The 19,488-nt window shown below is 39.1% G+C and overlaps 2 protein-coding genes across 3 annotated transcripts; one reads left to right on the top strand and one right to left on the bottom strand.

The window, feature by feature from the left end:
• Positions 1-530: 530 nt before the first annotated feature.
• LOC140302094 (uncharacterized) lies at positions 531-5,564 on the bottom strand. Of its 2 annotated transcripts, none has more exons than XM_072380851.1 (7): positions 5,467-5,564; positions 5,234-5,352; positions 3,996-4,092; positions 3,277-3,649; positions 2,371-2,496; positions 2,115-2,254; positions 531-1,182 (listed from the first exon to the last, which is right to left on the bottom strand). In XM_072380851.1, the coding sequence occupies exons 1-7, from the start codon at positions 5,476-5,478 to the stop codon at positions 964-966; spliced, it is 1,086 nt and encodes a 361-aa protein (XP_072236952.1). In that variant the 5' UTR covers positions 5,479-5,564; the 3' UTR covers positions 531-963. The 2 variants fall into 2 exon arrangements, with proteins under 2 accessions (XP_072236952.1, XP_072236953.1); XM_072380852.1 differs by having other exon boundaries at positions 3,996-4,089.
• A 1,728-nt stretch (positions 5,565-7,292) lies between these two features.
• LOC140302453 (uncharacterized) lies at positions 7,293-19,186 on the top strand. Its single transcript, XM_072381276.1, has 10 exons — positions 7,293-7,413; positions 7,995-8,208; positions 9,174-9,358; positions 9,455-9,670; positions 10,526-10,913; positions 11,152-11,285; positions 11,389-11,628; positions 18,039-18,200; positions 18,382-18,471; positions 18,576-19,186. Exons 2-10 carry the CDS (start codon positions 7,995-7,997, stop codon positions 18,744-18,746), a joined length of 1,800 nt encoding a protein of 599 aa, XP_072237377.1. The 5' UTR covers positions 7,293-7,413; the 3' UTR covers positions 18,747-19,186.
• Positions 19,187-19,488: the final 302 nt, after the last annotated feature.

Genomic DNA, 19,488 nt, shown 5'->3' with positions numbered 1-19,488 from the left:
TCCACATGTCACATAAACAGAGGAGGGAATGCTCCTTTGACATTCAACTGAGAGCTTTCAAATTTTCTTTTTAAAATAGATTTTGTATTTGTATTAGTTTTAGAATATTATGTCAAATATTGCCTGTTGTACAACTGAGAGGAGCATAAGAAAATAAAATTTTGACATGGAAACAGTTGGTCACACATTGTTGCTGCCACATTAGATAAGATCAACACCACTGGAACAGGATAGGCCACGAATAGTCCATCAGAGGGCTACATAGAGACAAATAACCATTTAAAGTCACCAATTAACTTAATATGCTTGTTTTTGGGTAGTGAGAGGAAGCCAGAGTACCCTGAAAGAACCCATGCATGCATGAGTAGAACATGCAAACTGCACACAGAAAGGCCCCAGCAGGGATTCGAACCAAGAATCCTCTTGCTATGAGGCAGTAGTGCTAACCACCACACCACTGCATTCTGTATCAACTTTGCTGAAGTATTACATTTAAAAAAACTTCAAAAAACATTTCATTAGACACATGCTTTGTTGTATTTTTCCATGTGCAAGACATGAACACTTTTAAATTGGTTACCAGGAAATAGCAAGCAACAAAATATAATTGAAAACATCTGCAAACTGACATTGTGATTGTTGGGCCAGATGCTGGTGTGCTTTTCTCATGTTTCAAAAAAAGTAACACCCTCAGTCATTTGAGCTGAAACAAAAACTGTCAAAAATTTGATTGAAAGATGATTGTATGATATATATCTACGCACCTCTGCTATAGCAGAATTCAACAAACTGACGCTGAAATCTGTCACTGAACCAGATGGTTCAAACGAGAGTGAATTTCATGGTTTTATTCTTTTTAACATAGCTTTTGAGTTACAGATAAAAATGCATTTTAAAAAAGAAGAATTTTTTAATGTTGACCTGACTTGACTGAGAAGAAGGTCTGAAAAAGACAACTCTCATTCACTTATGAATGACAAAGAGGAACGATGGGTCTTCTCGACCTCCATCCAGCTTTTCCATTTCCACTAAGTCTGAGTTGACTATACAAATGAACCAGCCAGAATGGAGCGCCGATTCAAACCTCCGCTGTTTTGTCCGGTCAGCCTTCATGTAGAAGACAAAAGCGAGGGTGTTGTCATCGTTCCTGGAGATCTGCTTCAGCCTCTGCTTTTCGCATGTCTACAAGAATCAAAATCCATTGAGTCATCATGTTTAACTCTCATTAGAAATAACTAAAAAAGAAACGTCACTACATTCATGAGTTTTAATGTAAACTAAATAACAAGTGTCAGTATAAAAGTACATCACATGTCATCACAAGTGTTGACACTTGTGATGACATGTGATGTACTTTTATATTTGACGCGAGGAGGTGTCATCTTGCATTACACTTTGAGGTGTTTCAGGAATCTCACATGCCTTTCATGACAGCTTCTTCTAACTTCTAAACTGTCAGCAGAGTGGCTTTTAACATCAGAGGTTAGAGTTAATGAAGTATATGTACTTTGTAATTGTACTTTAGTAGAATTTCACCAAGTTCAATAGACTGGACAGTTACATTTAGAAATACTGATTCCTTGATGTTAACAAAGCAGACAGAGCAGATGCAGAGCAGGAAGATGTATCTCATCCGTGACCTTATTCAAATTTCAGTAATTGTTGGCTGTAAGAACTGATATTGGCAAATGCTTTGTGTTAGTTTTTATTCTTAGTACATTCTTCAAAATATCTTGGAATGTGAAATTTAGCTGTTTTGCATTGAAACAACTTTTTCACTTTTACTTTAGAAAATTAATTATCTGTAACGATCATCATTTCCTCAATTGTTTTTGGACATGATGCTTTACTTACTCCCTGATACAAGTCTACTTGTATCAGACTTTTTTTTATTACAAAAGTATTGTAGCTTCTACTTGAATAAAGACTGTGTGTGCTTTTGTTGGTCAGTGTCAACTATGTAAGTTGACACTCAAGTTAACAGTTATTAGAATGCTGTGTTTCCTTTACCTGAGTAACCCCAGGTGAGTTCTTTTGATATGTTCAGGTAAATTTTCTGTCAACAAATCCAATGAAACAACTGAAAGGAAAAATGCGTTACTCCATTATCATACCTCCACCTGTAAGAACACCTTATTTTCTTCCTTGGTGCACCTGAGAAAGCAGTTGGAGTCAGAAATGTTTAGGACCACTGGCATTCCTTTGTAAGACATGTCCATACAATTTGACTTGTAGTAGTAGATGGTGATTCTCTCTGAACACAAAGGAAATAGAATGTCACGTTAAAACTGTTTCTCCTGTAAGCAAATCACATTTTCTCATGTGATACTGAGCTGTGAATTAGTCATGTTGATGTATTAAATGACTAACCTGGATTTGGTGAGGAATAGGGAGTCTTCTGTGAGCAGATACCTCTTAGGTAGTGGTGAGACGGTACATGTTCAATTAAGACTTTCGAGAGCTTTTCCTGTCTGAAACTGATACTTCCTCTTGGAACTGAAAGTCACACAAAGAACAAAGAGAGGTCATGCAGTTTGTAACCCAGCAATCTTTACACTATTTTAAGAATGTAAGAAGTCTAAAGCAACAACAGCACAGCCTGTATGACTATAGAAATATTTCAATAAAACAATAAGAACACTAAAATACAATCCCTCAGATGTGTGGACTAAACTATAAGTCGGCAAAGACTTGCTTTCGCTTCATCAGTAAGAAAACAGTGTTTATAAAGATAAAGCGATGAAAGATCTCGATACTTTTTATAATTCTTAGTCAGATATTGCATGTTCGTCTGCCTTGATAAAGGCAAACTAACACCAGATATGACAAAAATACAGGTGAGCCATACGTTGTCCTGTTCTTTCTCTGGAAATGTTTAAGATTTTGTTTTTTTCTAAAGTAGACTAAACAACTATCCATCCATCCGACCATTTTCTGTACCCGTGTAATCCAATTCTGGGTAACAAGGAGGCTGGAGCCAATCCCAGCTGACTCCTGGGGTCAATCCAGAATCACCAATCAACCTAATATGTATTTTTTCTTACTTTAAGAGGAAGTGGGAGTACCAGAGAGAACCCTTGTATGCATGGGAAAAACCCATTCGAACAAGAAACCCTTTGCTATGAGGTGACAGTGCTAACCACCACCAAGCAGTCCCACCAAATAACATTAGAAACAAATAATGTGGAACAATATAAAGATTAACTGTTGTTATTAGTAACATATGAGAAAAATGAAAATGGGTGAAAGCAGAAGACTTAAAGCCAACTCACTCACCAACTGTCACTGTGCTGGATTCTGCCACCACAATGACGTCATTGAAGGTACAGCCTGTGCCATGACATCCCTTACATGGGCTTCCATCATCGCAGCCCCTGCCACTCACCACAGAGATGCTGGTTTTTGTCATCTGAATAACAATCAGGTCTGCCCCCTTTCCATTCTCCTCATTTTCATCTTGGCAAACATCCTCCTCTATACCCGATGTAGCCTCTCCCTCTCCCTCTGGCCCAACTACACTCTCTTCCTCCCTCATCATCTCCCAGGAAAAACTCAGAACTGTTGACTCCTTGGAGACGGGTTGCAAAGTGTCCTCTTCTGGGGGAGGCCGCTCAGCTTCTATTCTCTTCTTGCCTGCCTTGTGCACTGTCTAAAGACCCAGAAAAAGGACGTCTCAGTTTTTACACGTTTAAGGAAAGAGTCAACAGAAAGCTTAACAATGAAATAAAAAAACTAACAAACAAAGAACGACGACCTGCCCCAATCTGCCAAAATACAAAACCACAACAATACATCCTTAAATGAATTCAACATGTTTGGAATCTCTTTCTCACGGCCCACGACAGAAGCACAGATGTTCCACAGATCTCACAAGTGGAGCTGCTATGATATTTAGCTATTTAATACTGAAACAGAATAAAGAAAATAAAGTCTAAAATACAATTTCTGCCTTGGAGATGTCCAGTGTTTGAGACTGTGGCATCACACAAACTCACTAGCATTGGATTCCCCTTAGAAAGCGTTTGGGCCAACTCCTCAGGCGTGAGATCCTGCAGGTCGACACCATTTATCTCCATCAGCTTGTCTCCTCTTCTGGGAAAAAATTAAAAACAAAACAGACATCTTATTTATCAGACCCTTGTCATATGATATGACTACTTATATTACAAAACATTCACTAAATATATCTAAAAAGCTGGATAAAATTCTAAATTCAGTTGTTCAAAGGCAGTCTAAAATCCTAGTAAAATGTGAGTCGATATGAGTCATAACAGAGAAAAACAGTATATGCAAATCTTAATGTTTACTAAAATCCTTTATTGAAACTTAGCTTGAAACTTAACATAATGGTTTAGATAGGACTTAATCTTATATGCATACATCAGTTATAGGGTGTCTGTACCTAACCCAAGCCCCCTTGATTCAAAGATTTTAAGATTTTAAGATTTTTTATTTACACAGTTTGAGTATGGCAATGCAAGGCCACTTTTTTCTCTATTTTTCAATCCATGGGCCAAATCTGATAATCCAGCTATTACATATAGCCTAATTCCTAGAATAGAACCATATTGTATTGCCACAAGTCAAACCCTGTGATATAAAGAAGATTTGTTAATAACAATCCATATTAGTAACCAAAATGGCAATATATGATAATTAATTAATTAGAATAATTAAGTCCTGTCCATGTACTGATTTCTCTAATATGAACTGTAAGTACATTTCAATCAATGAATGCTGATACCGAACATCAGATGAGCTTAAACCTTTCTTTTCAGTAGAAACATGAAAAATGTATCAGTAATTTAATTGTTATCCTCAGCCTGGTTTCATAGAAGTTCTTAGTGTAAAAAAAGCATGACCTCAAGCTGTTTATCATACCAATGACATTTTGAGTTTTTCTCAAAATACGAATCGCAGTGTTTACACATTTAGTTACAATGCACTTTATCCTCTTGTGTTCCTTTCTATTTGTTTTTATTGCAGTGTGTGTGAGATCTGATATTTGCGTTATACTTCCTGATATCATTCTGTGCGTATGTGGCCTAAACCCAATCTCTGTCCGGTACCGCTGTGTCTGAGATTACTGCAACATCTTCGTCATCGCCTGGACACAGATCATTCTGACCCTGAACAATATGTGGTTCGAGCAGTGTTAAGGTCCTGCTCTCCCCCACATCACGTACCGTTACCCTAACCCTAACCATTTGGAGAGTGCTATAGAGTGTTATACCTGAAAAACTTTTTTTTTTCACTTCCCTGTTTGTACTTCACCACATTTTCCACATTGTAGTGATGCTTCCCCTCATGGATCTGGTGTACAATCAGCACGGCTCCATTAACAATACCATCCTGAAATGGAGGAATAAATGAACAAACCTGAACTCCTCTCAACAAAGGATGTCAACAAATATACACACTCAAATTATCTCACAAACAGTGGTGTTAACCGTTGAGGACACCCACCTTCAGGTCCATGTTGCTGGCTGGGGTTAGTGATGGCAAAGACTGAAGCGACCAGTAATCGCAGCAGCTTTTTAAAGCTTTTTGTAGGCTTGTGTTTCAGCTGACTAGAAGGGGAAGTAGGAATGTGGAGCCACTGGCCCAGCTGTGGATGGGGAACTGATGTCTAAAGAGGAAGTAAGTGAAGAACTGTAAATCTTTGATGAAAAGGAACACTGTTTTTAAAACAGAACTTGCAACATTCTATGGAAGAACAAGAGGTGTGGATTCAACGACAGAAATAATTTAGCAATTATATGAAAAGTTCCCAATCATGGGATTTTATGTTACTCTCACACACCAAGAATGTGCACGGTTCCAACCTCTGTAGACAAGTAAAATAGGAAGCCAAATCTTTAGCTTCTATTTCTTGATTTTCACATTTGTAATTTTTTACAAGATCAAGAACACAAGAACAGTGTTAGAGTGTCAACATTTGGAATAAAAATCTTGCAAAGAGAAGAGGAATCAAGATTGGACTGTGGTGCAGCGTGTACATGGGAACTACAAGATAAATGTGTCCAACTTCCTCTGTAACAATATTAAAGTTATATCACATAGTGATAAGTAAACAATCCTTTTTACCATTGTGTTTTTCTTCATAAAACTACACAGAAGCAATGAAGGCTTTTCATAAGCCACAACTTTTAATGAGTTCATTTTTTTCCACATCAAAACAGGACAATAAAGCAAGAGGACATGGACATGATAACAATTTTTGGTCAGAAAAAAAGAAAAGGTGCTTTGGAAGGTTGCCTTGTAAACAAAGTGCTGCTTTCATTCATCTACAATAATGTATTTCCTAAATATTTGAAAGTGTGCATTGTGAAACTGCCTGAAACTGCCAGCTATGAGAATAATGTGATTGTAGTGAGCTGCTTTGATGAACTTAGCCCATGAATGTCAAGGTCACCAAGGTCAGACAGTTGATATGTCCCAAGTAAAAAGATTGTAGAAATCTATCCTGACATCGTGCTGGGTGGGGCTTTATGGAGGTTCTGTAATACAAGTTTGCAGGAAAGTTAACACAACTTAGGTGGAAAACGCAGTAAAAGCGAGGCCAACCAGGAGCTTCAGACAGCAAGAGCCACCAGAGCGGCTTGCTAGCTAGCTTGGATTCAGCTTATCAGTTATCTGGCTGACTGGTGAGTGGTGTATTTCTAATATTGTGGAAAAAACAGAAAGGAATTTCTGTTCAGAATCACTCTTTAGTTCAAACATTTACTGTTTCATTACCAAAAAAATGAGAAGTGCTAAACATGGCATAGCGTAAACACAGTCAGAGTAAACAGGGCAGGCAGTGTCATCTGCTCGTGGACGGAGATATTAAATAGAGATATATTAGCATATTAATGGCGCCATATTCACTGAATGAGGAAAAAGGTATTGTCATACCACAAACCAATTTAAGGTCACAAAAGGTTCTTTAAAAGGCAAAAACTTTGAAATGAACAATTTTGAGGAACACAGATGAGTTTTTTTAGAGGATTGATAACTTCTGGAGTTGACTTTGAATGAGATGATAAGAGGCTTTTATTCTTTTTGTGAAGGAGAAACAGAAATAAGTAAGGTGCTCATGTTAGTGCATGAGACTGCAAAGATTTACACCTGTGTTATGGCTTTGATGTGTTGATACTGGGATGAGTGTGTTACTAAATTTATACAGTACACACGTGTAAGTACACACACATGCACGCATGCACACTCGCTGAAGCTATTTCCAGCTTTCCCTTTGGAGCTTGTGAAGTCCAACTAAATCTGTAGAAGCTGGAGGGGATTGAGTTACATGAGAGTGACACGCCACTGTCGCAAAGCAAAGTTTTCAAGCCCACCACCGTCCACTGCAGAATGCCAGAGCCGAGGGACTGACCACGTTTCCACCAAGCTGGCATACGCTGACAGGTCAACCAGGTACTGTGATGTCCTGAGCAAGCAATATGATATTCTGCTTAATCGTGTGTATGGCAGCTGATAAAAGTTTTCATTACAGTGGCATGAATGGTATATTTTACTTGCTTAAATGGTCTTAATACTGGATAATGAACCACTTTCACAGGAACTCCCTGCTCAAAAAAGTGCTAATTGATATCTATTCAAGTAACAGACATTGTGTTGCCTGGAATGTAAATCTGTAGTTCAAGTCATACAGAGTTCAAAGGACCTTTAGCTCTCAACATATACATATTATATGAGAAGTAACATAACAATCATAGCATGAAAACACAGTAAAATTAGAAAATGCCTTCTGTTGATAATTATTTTGTATATTTTGGTGTGCTGTAAACATGTTTGACTTTTCACTGGAGATTAATTCTGGCATAAAGATAGCAGTTTTACTGAAAAGCAATATGCTTTTGTTTAAGGAATGAACTCTTATCAGAAGACATGCTTTGAAAGTACAATTAAGTCTTTTCCACACTTGTTTTGAGGAGCTCAATAACCTTGTCCTTTTTGTCTGCCAGTGATGTGTGTGATGTCATTATGTGTTTCAGATGGTCGTGCTCGATGTGTTAATAATAGGAGGTGGCCCTCATGCCCTGACCTTGGCGAGCTTGCTGTCCAGCCCTGACCCTGATCCAAATTCTGACCATGGACATGACCAACCTCTCTCCCTCTCCTGCTCAGATCCTCAGAGGTCTCAGCCAGACCCTGAAACATCCAACAACAAACATTGCAGTGGCAAGCGGAAGAGAAGGGTGAAGGCTGGTACAATATGCTCACTTTAAGTTAATAAATTTAATTAGTTAGATCAAATTTTATGACTTTGACTCACTGGCGTACTCAAATAACATTTAGGTGATTAACAAAGCTGTCAAAGCAATCATTATGATGATTAATTCAGTGATAGAAAGTTGTGGCTCCCTGCTCATTCCATTTAATTAGTCAAATTTTTGGTTTGATGTGAGTTAAAAAATATGACTTGTCACAATAAACATTGTCAAAAAGGCAGGTGACTTAATAGGTCTGGATATTTATAGATTTCTCATAATGTGACTCATTGAGACATCACTGTGTTTAATTATTTTTGATTTGCATGAATCAAAATAATTTTGACTTTAGAACAAACTCCCGCAGTGCTTTCTGTCAGAGACGGTATTCACACAACTGCTCATTTACATTTACACTTCTTAGGTTGACTTGGCATTTCAAAAATTGGTTCCTAATTCTATAAATATCGGTGTTTTATTTACCAAAACATTTTGGCATTAGTGTTGATTTTTCAGACAAAAAGGAGTGCATTAGCATGTAAAGCAAGGATTAATTTTGAGTTCTTATCATGCAATCACACAGAAAAGGTTTGCAACTAGAAAATTAATCTGAAAGCAAAACTATTCTCAAATATGGTGCATTACATGGTGTATTACAAGTAAAGTAGTGTCAAATTGTACTTAAAATCAATCCAACAGTGTCATATGTTTTTTACTTCAAACCCATGTTTGATTACATAATAAAAACACAGGCTACATTGTTTTGCCATTGAGTTTTACTCTTACTCGTTGTGTTTGATCCACTGAACAAATCTGGGATCTCTGTGCTGATTCTGAGGTCTGATGTAAGTGTATTTTTAAAATAGATAGTAAGTTTGTCTGTAATATTAATTTTAGCCTGCATGGGTCACATCCTAATCAATCAAACTTTACTCTAAATGTGTTTGTGATTGGTCTCTGCAGGCCAGACGCTGGAGGAGCAGCTGGCAAAGTTAAAGATATCAGAGAGGACCATTTGCCCACCGCTCAGTCTCCAAGTGGTAGATACTTATGGAGAGTGGACTGCTTTGTGGGAGAGTCAGTTTACAGCGTTGAACATCCCTCACCTGCGCTCGCACACCCTGGTGCACACAGACCCTCTGAATAAGGTATGAACACAAACAACTTCCCTTGAACTAGAAATTAGAAAAAGCTCTTACTGTGTAAATGTTAATGAGCAGTTGTATGAATATCGTCCCTGACAGAAAGCCCTTCAAGAGTTTGTTCTGAAGTATGAGCGTTCAGACGAGCTTCACAGTCTTCCAGACCAGGTTTACATTCTGGATGAGAATGCATTCTTCAATGACATGCGGCTCGGCAAAAAGGAAAAGAAGCGTCTGAACATCACCTCCACACTGAAGAACAGTTTGTCTTTCAGTCTACCGGGAACGCAACTAAGTGTGGATTTCTTTAAAGAGCAGGTCAGAAAAATGTTTCCCTGCTGACATTGGGTTTGACTGACTGATTAGAAAGTATTCTGTTTAAATAGGTTATGACAGGACTTTAATTATACATTGACTTTAATTTCTCCCCTTCCTACACCACATTCATGATATAAAATTTTGATGCCCTAACGCGTTTGTTAGTCTTCAACAGTGTGGTTTATTGCCTGTAAGCCGTTACCTCCAAAATAAAAAAAAATGACACACACACACAAAGGGATTTTTAGAATCTTCATAGAGATCAAATTCATTCCCAAGATAAGTGTATTCTGAACTTTTTGGTAATACTGTAGGGGGCATCAAGGGTCAGTATTTTCTTAACTCTGGTCTACATCGACCACAAATGCCAGAAAAAGACTATATATTGTAAACATAATGTGTGAAATGCAAGATCATCGGACAGATAACTGGAATTTCAGAAAAGGTCCTTTTTAATGAAGCACAACAACAAAACCAAAAACATAAAGAACACAAAACATAATTACAAAATATGAATACAAAATAACAAAATTCCTCCACAAAATTCCTCCACAAGACCAAAAGTCTCTCTAACAAAACCTCACCAAAATGATCCACCTGACATTTCAAACAAATTTGTTGTGTTTTTAAGAATGTTGTTTTCTGTGTTGTTGTGTTTTTAAATGCTGTTTTCAGACATATTGTTGTGTTTTCTATCAAATCCTTGTCTTTGCTCGAGTGCATTTTCTGAGACACTGTATCCTGAGAAATGTTGCATTTTGCATTTGGTACCTCATCTGAGTGGCAAGCTAACAGATTTGTTGTTGTAAAATAAGATTTTCTGAATTGTTTGAGTTTTTTAATCTACTCATGCAGGTGACGCGATACAAACTAGATGGAGTGCTAGTGAAGGGAACAGTAGAGCACATCATACCAGTGATGGAGGACAAGAAAGAGATGGAAGAAAAACAAAGAGGACAAGGAGAGGTCAAAAGGATTGAAGATGGAGCAAGGAAGCGAGTGAAATATTTTCAAGTCCAACTACGAGAAGGCGGCATACTAAAAGCTTGTCAGGTCGTCATGGCAACAGGTCCAACCCGAGCACAGATGGCAAACATCCCTTCTTGGGTGAAAAGTATTGGCGAGAGCTACCCAGAGGAGCGTCTGCAACACACAGTTAATCTTATGCACCAGTTGCCAAACTCTAAGCAAAAACTATCTGAAACAGACTGTCAGAAACAGGAAGAAACTTTTACTACTCGTGGTGAGTAAAATTTCACCTGAAAATGGTGCAACATCTTGAAAAACTTTGCTTGGGAACAATGTTTTTATCAATGAAGAGAAGATGACTGAAACATCTAAAAGCCTAACATTCGCCAGAGTATTTCATGTCTTGCCTTTGACCTGAAACCTCTGTTCATCTTCAGACTTTAGTGACCTTTTAATACCCATCCTCAGCCCACGTCTTCCTTTACAAGTGCTGTATGCTTATGTGTGTCTAGGCCTGTATGTAGTGTGTGAGGCAGGGCAGAGAGTAATGGTAGTTGGTGGAGGTCTGACCAGCGCTCATGTCGTCTCAATTGCCCTGCAGCAAGGGGCCAGCCATGTGACGTGGGTCATGAGAAAACACCTGCAGGTCTAGTGACTGTGTGCATCGGCATGTAGATCAGCAATTTAAAAACACTGTCTCTACACTTGTTTGTCCCCACACATTTCAGCATTTACTGTTTCCTCCACAGCTGAAACAGTTCGATGTGGGTGATGTGGAGAGCTTGGTGGGCCGTTACTCCCATGTCGAGCACGGCATTAAGATGGACGGCCAAGCCTACCTACGGCAGTTCTATAATGAAAGGAGTCTCCACAAACGACTGACTATGATTCGCCAAGCAAGGAAAGGAGGAGCCGTGACCCCAGAAGCCTACATTCACCTGCAGCCTTCCATACTGAATGGACAGGTGGAGGTGAAGACATACTGTGAGGTAATAGTACACGTGCATGGTGAACAGAGGGTTGAGATAAGTGACAAGTGAACTGAGATGACAGTTTTGAGAAATAGACGAGACAGGATGAATAGTTGTATAGAAGAGTTCCTCAGTCTTTCTCTTTTCATTTTACAAGCCAGAAGTGAGCAGGGTAGGACCAGCAGGTGGAGATATACCCAAAAAAGTTTATGCCTTTTGAATGAGAGTGTACGGGAGCCAGAGATTTTGGAAAGCCATTCACAAACTGAACGTCCCCCATAGATTTATAAAGGTGCTCATTTGTGTGTATGTGTTGTAATTTGGGCTGTGATTTGATTAGTGCTGTGCTCCAACAGTTAAGCATTCAACTGCCACCCTGTTGGCCTTTCTAGGGCCAAAAGTGACCGTATTTGGAATAGAGAGTGGAGCTGGAGAGTGGTCCTTGACAGTTGATTAAACAAACGTGTTTCTTTGGGGACTTATATCTATTAGATTAGCTAATTATTTTCTGAAGGACAACCAGCACACAAATCAGATGGAGTGAATCTGGCTAATGGTTTCATTACATCTACTTAGGATTCCATGAAATTGGTGTTTTTGAATTCAATTCAATTCAATTCAATTTTATTTATATAGCGCCAGATTACAACAATTGTCATCTCAAGGCACTTAAGTAATATAGTCCAATTCAAGCCAATTGGAATTCAATTCATTGTAATCATAATCCAATTAATTCATATAGAGCCAATTCAAAAAATTAATATCCTAGCTAAGGAAACCAACAGATTGCACCGAAATGTGTCTTCAGTCCAATCTCCCGTCCTGAGCGTGCCTGTGGCGACTGTGGAAAGGAACGACTCCCTTTTAACAGGAAGAAACCTCTGGCAGAACCAGACTCAGGAAGGGTGGCCATCCGCCTCGACCAGCTGGGGTTTGAGAAGACAGAAAAGAGGGAAAAGAGGGGGGAAAAACACCATAACGCCATTCAAAGGATATCTGTTGGAACAGGGAAACATAGGTTAATAACCACAATAATGTCACATGTACATAAAATCAATTGTGAAATTAAACAGGGGGAAAAAGAGAGCAAAGTGATGAAAGGTGTGACAGATGAGGTCCCCCAGCAGTCTAAGCCTATAGCAGCTTAACTATGGGATGTTTCAGGATTACCTGAGCCATCCCTAACTATAAGCTTTATCGAAAAGAAAAGTTTTAAGCCTAATCTTAAAAGTGGAAAGGGTGTCTGCTTCCCGGACATTTACTGGCAGCTTATTCCACAAGAGAGGGGCCTGATAACTGAAGGCTCTACCTCCCATTCTACTTTTAGAAACTCTGGGAACAACAAGTAAACCTGCAGTTTGGGAGCGAAGTGCTCTGTTAGGAAAATATCTTACAATTAAATCTTTAAGATATGATGGAGCTTGGTCATTAAGAACTTTATATGTGAGAAGAAGAATCTTAAATTCTATTCTGAATTTAACAGGGAGCCAATGAAGAGAAGCTAAAACTGGAGAAACATGATCTCTCCTGTTAGTTATCATCAGAACTCTGGCTGCAGCATTTTGGATCAGCTGGAGGCTTTTCAGAGAATATGTGGGACAGCCCAATAATAAGGAATTACAGTAGTCCAATCTTGAAGTAACAAATGCATGAACTAGTTTCTCTGCATCACCTTGAGACAGGATGTTCCTGATTTTGGCAATGTTACGAAGGTGAAAGAAGGCAGTCCTAGAAACCAGTTTTATATGTGCGTCAAATGATAAATTCTGGTCAAAAATAACTCCAAGGTTCCTCACTGTAGAACTAGAAGCCAAGGAAATACCATCTAGAGTAACTATATAACTAGACAATTTCTCCCTGAAGCGCTCAGGTCCAAAGAGAACAACTTCAGTTTTGTCTGAATTTAAAAGCAGACAGTTCTGAGTCATCCAGGTCTTTATGTCTTTAAGACAGGCTTGTAGCCTGACCAACCTGTAGGTTTCATCTGGTTTCATAGATAAGTACAGCTGAGTATCATCAGCATAACAATGGAAATTTATGCCATGCTGTCTGATAATGTTACCTAATGGAAGCATGTATAAAGTAAAAAGAATTGGTCCAAGCACAGAACCCGGAGGAACTCCATGACTTACTCCAACGTGTGAGGAAGATTCTTCATTTACAAGAACAAACTGGAATCTATCAGATAAATATGACTTAAACCAGCCTAATGCAGTTCCTTTAATCCCAATAACATGTTCAAGTCTCTGTAACAGAATGCTGTGATCGATCGTATCAAATGCAGCACTGAGATTCAACAGGACAAGCACAGAAACAAGTCCGCTATCAGAAGCTAACAGGAGATCATTGGTAACTTTCACCAGTGCCGTTTCTGTGCTATGATGCACTCTGAATCCTGACTGAAACTCTTCAAACAGATTATTTCTATGTAAATGATCACAAAGTTGAACTGCAACTATTTTTTCAAGAACTTTGGACAAAAAAGGGAGATTGGATATAGGTCGATAATTAGCCAACACTTCTGAATCAAGAGTAGGTTTTTTAAGCAAAGGTTTAATTACAGCAACCTTAAAAGTCTGAGGTACATATCCTATCAACAAAGACCGATTGATCAAATCCAATATGGAAGTGTCAATTAAGGGGAAAACCTCCTTGAACAGTCTGGTTGGGATTGGGTCTAACATACAAGTTGATGGTTTAGAAGAGACTATTGCTGTTGTTAGCTCAGAAAGATCAACTGGACAGAAGCTGTCTAAATACAATTCAGGTTCGAAAGATACTTCTAAAGCTCCTCTATTTGATGATACATCAGTGATAATAATGGGAAGGATTCCATTAATCTTCTCTCTGATAGAAACAATTTTATTGATGAAGAATCTCATGAAATCATCACTGCTGAGAGTTAAAGGAATACATGGCTCAACAGAGCTCGGACTCTTTGTCAGCCTGGCAACAGTGATGAAAAGAAACCTGGGATTATTCTTATTCTCTTCTATCAATAATGAATAATAAGCAGTTCTAGCTTTACGAAGTGCTTTCTTATACGTTATTAAACTATCTTTCCAGACTAATTGAGACTCTTCTAAATTAGAGGAACGCCACTGTCTCTCCAGCTTTCTTGCAGTCTGCTTTAACGCACGCAGCTGTGAATTATACCAAGGAGCCAACCTCTTCTGACTGATTACCTTCCTTTTCAGAGGGGCAACATTGTCCAGTGTTGTACGCATTGAAGCTGTAGTGCTGTCAACAAGAGAGTCAAGTTCTACTGGAGTAAAATTTAGGTAGCCGTCCTCTGTCATATCAGCACATGGCAGTGAAGAAAAGGATGATGAAATCAACTCTTTAAATCTGGTTACAGCATTCTCTGACAGACACCTTCTATATGTAGAATTCTTCTCAGAAACCGTGTAGTCAAGTAATGTAAATTCAAAAGTTATTTAAAAATGGTCAGACAAGACAGGGTTATGAGGGAACACTGTTAACTGTTCACTCTCAATGCCATAAGTCAGCACAAGGTCAATGGTATGATTAAGGCAGTGAGTAGGTCTGTGAACACTTTGAGAAAATCCAATAGAGTCTAATATAGAATTAAACTTAATATTTAGGCTGTCATTTTCAACATCTACATGAATATTAAAGTCACCCACTACAATGACTTTATCTGTACTCAGCACTAACTGGGATAAAAACTCTGAGAATTCAGAGAGAAACTCAGAATAAGGGCCAGGTGGATGATACACAACAACAAACACAAGAGGTTTTTGTGATTTCCACTTTGGGTGGGAAAAACTGAGAATCAGAGATTCAAAAGAGCTAAAACTAATCTTGGGTCTAGGACTGATTAGTAACCCTGATCTGAAGATAGCTGCCACTCCTCCTCCTCTACCTGTGGTTCTAGGAACATGAACATTTAAATAGTCAGAGGGAGTTGATTCATTAATGCTAACATGATCCTCCTGCTGCAGCCAGGTTTCTGTAAGACAAAATATATCAATATGATGATCACAAATCAAATCATTCACTAACAGAGACTTCAAAGGGAGAGATCTAATATTCAGCAAACCACATTTAATAGTTTGATGTTTTTGTTCAGTTAAAGTTTTTGTTTTAAATTTTTTTTGCACAAGAGGATTTGCTCCTTTTGTGTTTTTTGATTGAGGGGGGGGCAGCATCAGGTGGGAAGCCGCAGAGAAGTGTGTAAGACTACAACTCTGCATCCTGGTCTCAACCCTGGGATGTCATGTTTTTGGATGACTAATAAATTCGTCCATATTTCAAGAAATTAGAAGAGCTCCTTCCAAAGTGGGATGGATGCCGTCTCTCCTCATCAGACCAGGTTTTCTCCAGAAAGATTGCCAATTATCTATGTAGCCCACGTTGTTTGCTGGACACCATCTAGACAACCAGCGATTGAATGAGGACATGCGGCTAAACATGTCATCACTGGTCAGATTTGGCAGGGGTCCAGAGAAAACTACGGAGTCCGACATTGTTTTGGCAAAATTACACACCGATGCAACATTAATTTTAGTGACCTCCGATTGGCGTAACCGGGTGTCATTACCGCCGACGTGAATAACTATTTTACCGTATTTACGCTTATCCTTAGCCAGCAGTTTTAAATAGGATTCTATGTCGCCCCCTCTGGCCCCTGGAATGCATTTGACTATGGTCGCTGGTGTCTCTAATGCCACGTTTCTGACTATAGAGCTGCCAATTACCAGGGTTTTGTCCTCAGCGGGTGTGTCGCTGAGTGGAGAAAATCTATTTGAAACGTGGACAGGTTGATGGTGAACCACGGGCTTGACTTTAGGACTATAACGCCTCTTCCTGACAGTCACCCAGCCACTCTTAAGTCCCGGCTGCTCGGGATCTGCTCGGGGACGACTAACAGAGCTAGCTACGCTAGGTGGCTCCGCACTGACTAAAGGGGCCTGGCTCGCTATCGGGTGGTTTTCAACAGTGCAGAGCCGAGCTTCCAATTCAGATAACCTTGCCTCCAAAACTACAAAAAGACTACATTTGTTACATGTACCATTACCACTAAAGGAGGCAGAGGAGTAACTAAACATCTGACACACGGAGCAGGTGAAAGCAGGAGATAGAGGAAGAGAACTGGTAGCCATGCTAAGCTAGAGAACCAGACACACTGCTAAAAAGTGAAAAATAAAAACTAAAGATCTGTAAGAGTGAGCGTTAGAATATAACAAGTATGGGATAGAGTTAACTATGCAAGATGTGTAAATTATAGGGAGAAATAAGGTGATTATTAGTAGTTCAAGAAGAGCGAGAACTGTCACAGTGCACACACAAAGCAACAGGAAGTGATGTAATACGTCTTACCGCAAAGCAATGCGGACTTTATTGGAGTCTGAGAATTTTTGGAATAAGCTTCACATCTGACAGTCAATTATACGACTTACAAAAAGAGCGAAACTCTAGTGGCCGTGGGTGATATTGCATTCTACTTTGAGTTCACATTTTAGAACTGAAGGCTTTATTCGTCTTTTATACAGTGCGTGGTAAATGGACTTGTACTTGTATAGCGCTTTTCTAGTCTAACTGACCACTCAAAGCGCTTCACTACATGCCACATTCACCCCACTCACACACATTCATACAGCACGTCTTAATATTCTTAACTACGTCCTTTTCTTTTCTAATCATTCATACACACATTCATACCCCAGTGATACACTGGGAGGCAACGTGGGGTTCAGTGTCTTGCCCAAGGACGCTTCGACATGTAGCCTGGGGAAGCCAGAGTCGAACCACCGACCTTCCGATTGGTGGGCGACTGCTCTTCCTCCTGAGCCTGGTAGAAAAAGGACATAAAATACTTGAACTTTAGATACAAGTCTCCTTTTTCTATGTGGCTTCTTACCTCCACTTGCTAACAATTGAAAGGAAAATGTCATACATTTTACCTGATAATATTCATTTGACTCAACTTAGACATGGTTTAGTTTGCTGCTGTAAGTTATTTTTCCAACAATTACTATACATAAGTACACCAAGACAGTTAGAAAGCTACCTTTCACTGAATGCAAAAGCTGATAAATGCAACGTGAAAATAATCATTATCTGCACTTCTATGCAAAACTAGTGCAGTTAGCTCTATCTCAACCGATGTGAAAAATAAAAGTATCTAAAGATGTACTTTTAAGAATACTCCTAATTAAACACACCACCAACCAACCAACTCACTGATAGTGTAGTCTAAAGGTCCCCTGATTTCTGCCAGAACAGTTTTTGCAAAATCTTAAGGCAAATTATCCCACTGAAAGAGGTGGCTTCATCGACACTAATGCAAAGCCTCAAGGTTTCCCAACAGTACAAGGAGATCAGTGTTATTTACTTAATCTACCTATGGCTTACTGTTATGGATTTACTCAATTTAGATACTCCTATCTAAATTGATATTCCAGGTGAGTGAAGCCAGCTGGGACTACAGGAACCAGGCCTGGAGTCTGTCTCTCAGTTCTGGGGACCACTGGAAAGGAGACATGATCTGGCTCGCCACTGGCTGCAAACTTGATGTCAAACAAGACCCATTGCTTTCTGAAGTCATTAGAGAATTCCCAATTCAGGTGTGTTTTAGCAGAAAATGTTCTATTTAAGTACAGTTTTATTGTTTGTATACAAATGTGGAACAAAATAAATGTTAAAATATAAATTAGCAGATGTTAAGCAGAATGTGCTTTTGTACTATATACCCTGAACCAGAAAATACTCAGATAATAAAATGTTTCTGGCTCGTGCCCTTTGAAGGTGATGGACGGATGGCCGTGCATATCAGAAAGTTTACAATGGACAGAAGGGTGCCCACTCTACCTGATGGGGCAGTACGCCGCTATTCAGGTATGCTCTATTCATATATGCTCTATTCATATTCATAGTGTTTTAATGTACAAAAACTGGCCCTGGCAACCTAGAACCTTCCTTTTCCCCATCTTACCACACAGGTTGGACCTCATGCAGTAAACCTGGCTGGGGGACAGGCTGCCAGCATGCGAATCGCTAAGGACATCATGCACCACCAGCTGCAGGACAGTGCGCAGGCTGCTGACACGAGCAGGGACAAATTAAAAACTGAAGATTATATTCAACAGATGCAAGGACTTTTATGGCTTTAACATTAACATTCTTCCTGATGAACCCAGAGGCACTTGGGTCTGAACATGGTACTCATGATTATTGTGGTCAAAGGACCCCCAGAATGGAATCATTGTGAACTTAATAAAAACCTTATTTTAGTGTGCTTGGGCAAGATACTGAATGTACAACTGCACACTATGTTAATTGTACGTAAGTGATATGATAGAGATATCCATAACTCACTGTATACTAGGATTTGCACTAAAGTGGTCATCAAACCGGAAAAGTGCACTAAAATTGCCATTGTCTCATCTCCCGATTACTGGTAATACACTCACCTATTAACTGAGTGCTCGATTACACACCGGAAATCCCTATATGTGAGCATAAGATGACTCTGTGGTTGTTTTCTTGTATTATTCACAATAAGATTTCCAGAATGAAATAAACTCAGAACATTTAAGCCTCTACATAGTTATTATCTTCTTGGTCCTTATTCACAGTTTTGTCTCTTTTTTTCTGTAGATTTCATGTCGTTTTGGGCCTCATTAAAAATATTCAGGCATATTGCATCATCCCTTCATATTATCTATCTTTATCAGATTCAGGCTAGTAAAGGATTTTATGTTTTGTAAAGCTCTCTGAAATTATTTCCTTTTTGTGGCAAGGGAAACTGACCTGATTTCAACAAGCTTGCCTCTTTTACTCCCATTTTGTCCATTTCAGGGTGAAGGGACAGTGGGGGAACCACATGCGTGTGTTTTCTCTGGGGATGCCCAG

Source organism: Leuresthes tenuis, unplaced genomic scaffold, assembly GCF_036924035.1.
Source record: "Leuresthes tenuis unplaced genomic scaffold, fLeuTen1.0.hap1 SCAF_2, whole genome shotgun sequence".
In the NCBI taxonomy this organism is placed as follows: Eukaryota; Metazoa; Chordata; class Actinopteri; order Atheriniformes; family Atherinopsidae; genus Leuresthes; species Leuresthes tenuis.
The sequence above is the reverse complement of the archived record's forward strand: the minus strand, read 5'-3'. Positions and strand labels throughout refer to the sequence as shown.

Coding starts and splice junctions, on each gene's coding strand:
- LOC140302094 (XM_072380851.1), bottom strand. Junction 4,093..5,233: donor GAAAAAAAAAAGTTTTTCAG/GTATAACACTCT, acceptor ATTTTTTCCCAG/AAGAGGAGACAAGCTGATGG. Junction 1,183..2,114: donor AGGTGTTCTTACAGGTGGAG/GTATGATAATGG, acceptor TGATTCTTGTAG/ACATGCGAAAAGCAGAGGCT.
- LOC140302453 (XM_072381276.1), top strand. CDS start 7,995: ATGGTCGTGCTCGATGTGTTAATAATAGGAGGTGGCCCTCATGCCCTG. Junction 9,359..9,454: donor ACACAGACCCTCTGAATAAG/GTATGAACACAA, acceptor CGTCCCTGACAG/AAAGCCCTTCAAGAGTTTGT. Junction 11,629..18,038: donor AGGTGAAGACATACTGTGAG/GTAATAGTACAC, acceptor TTGATATTCCAG/GTGAGTGAAGCCAGCTGGGA.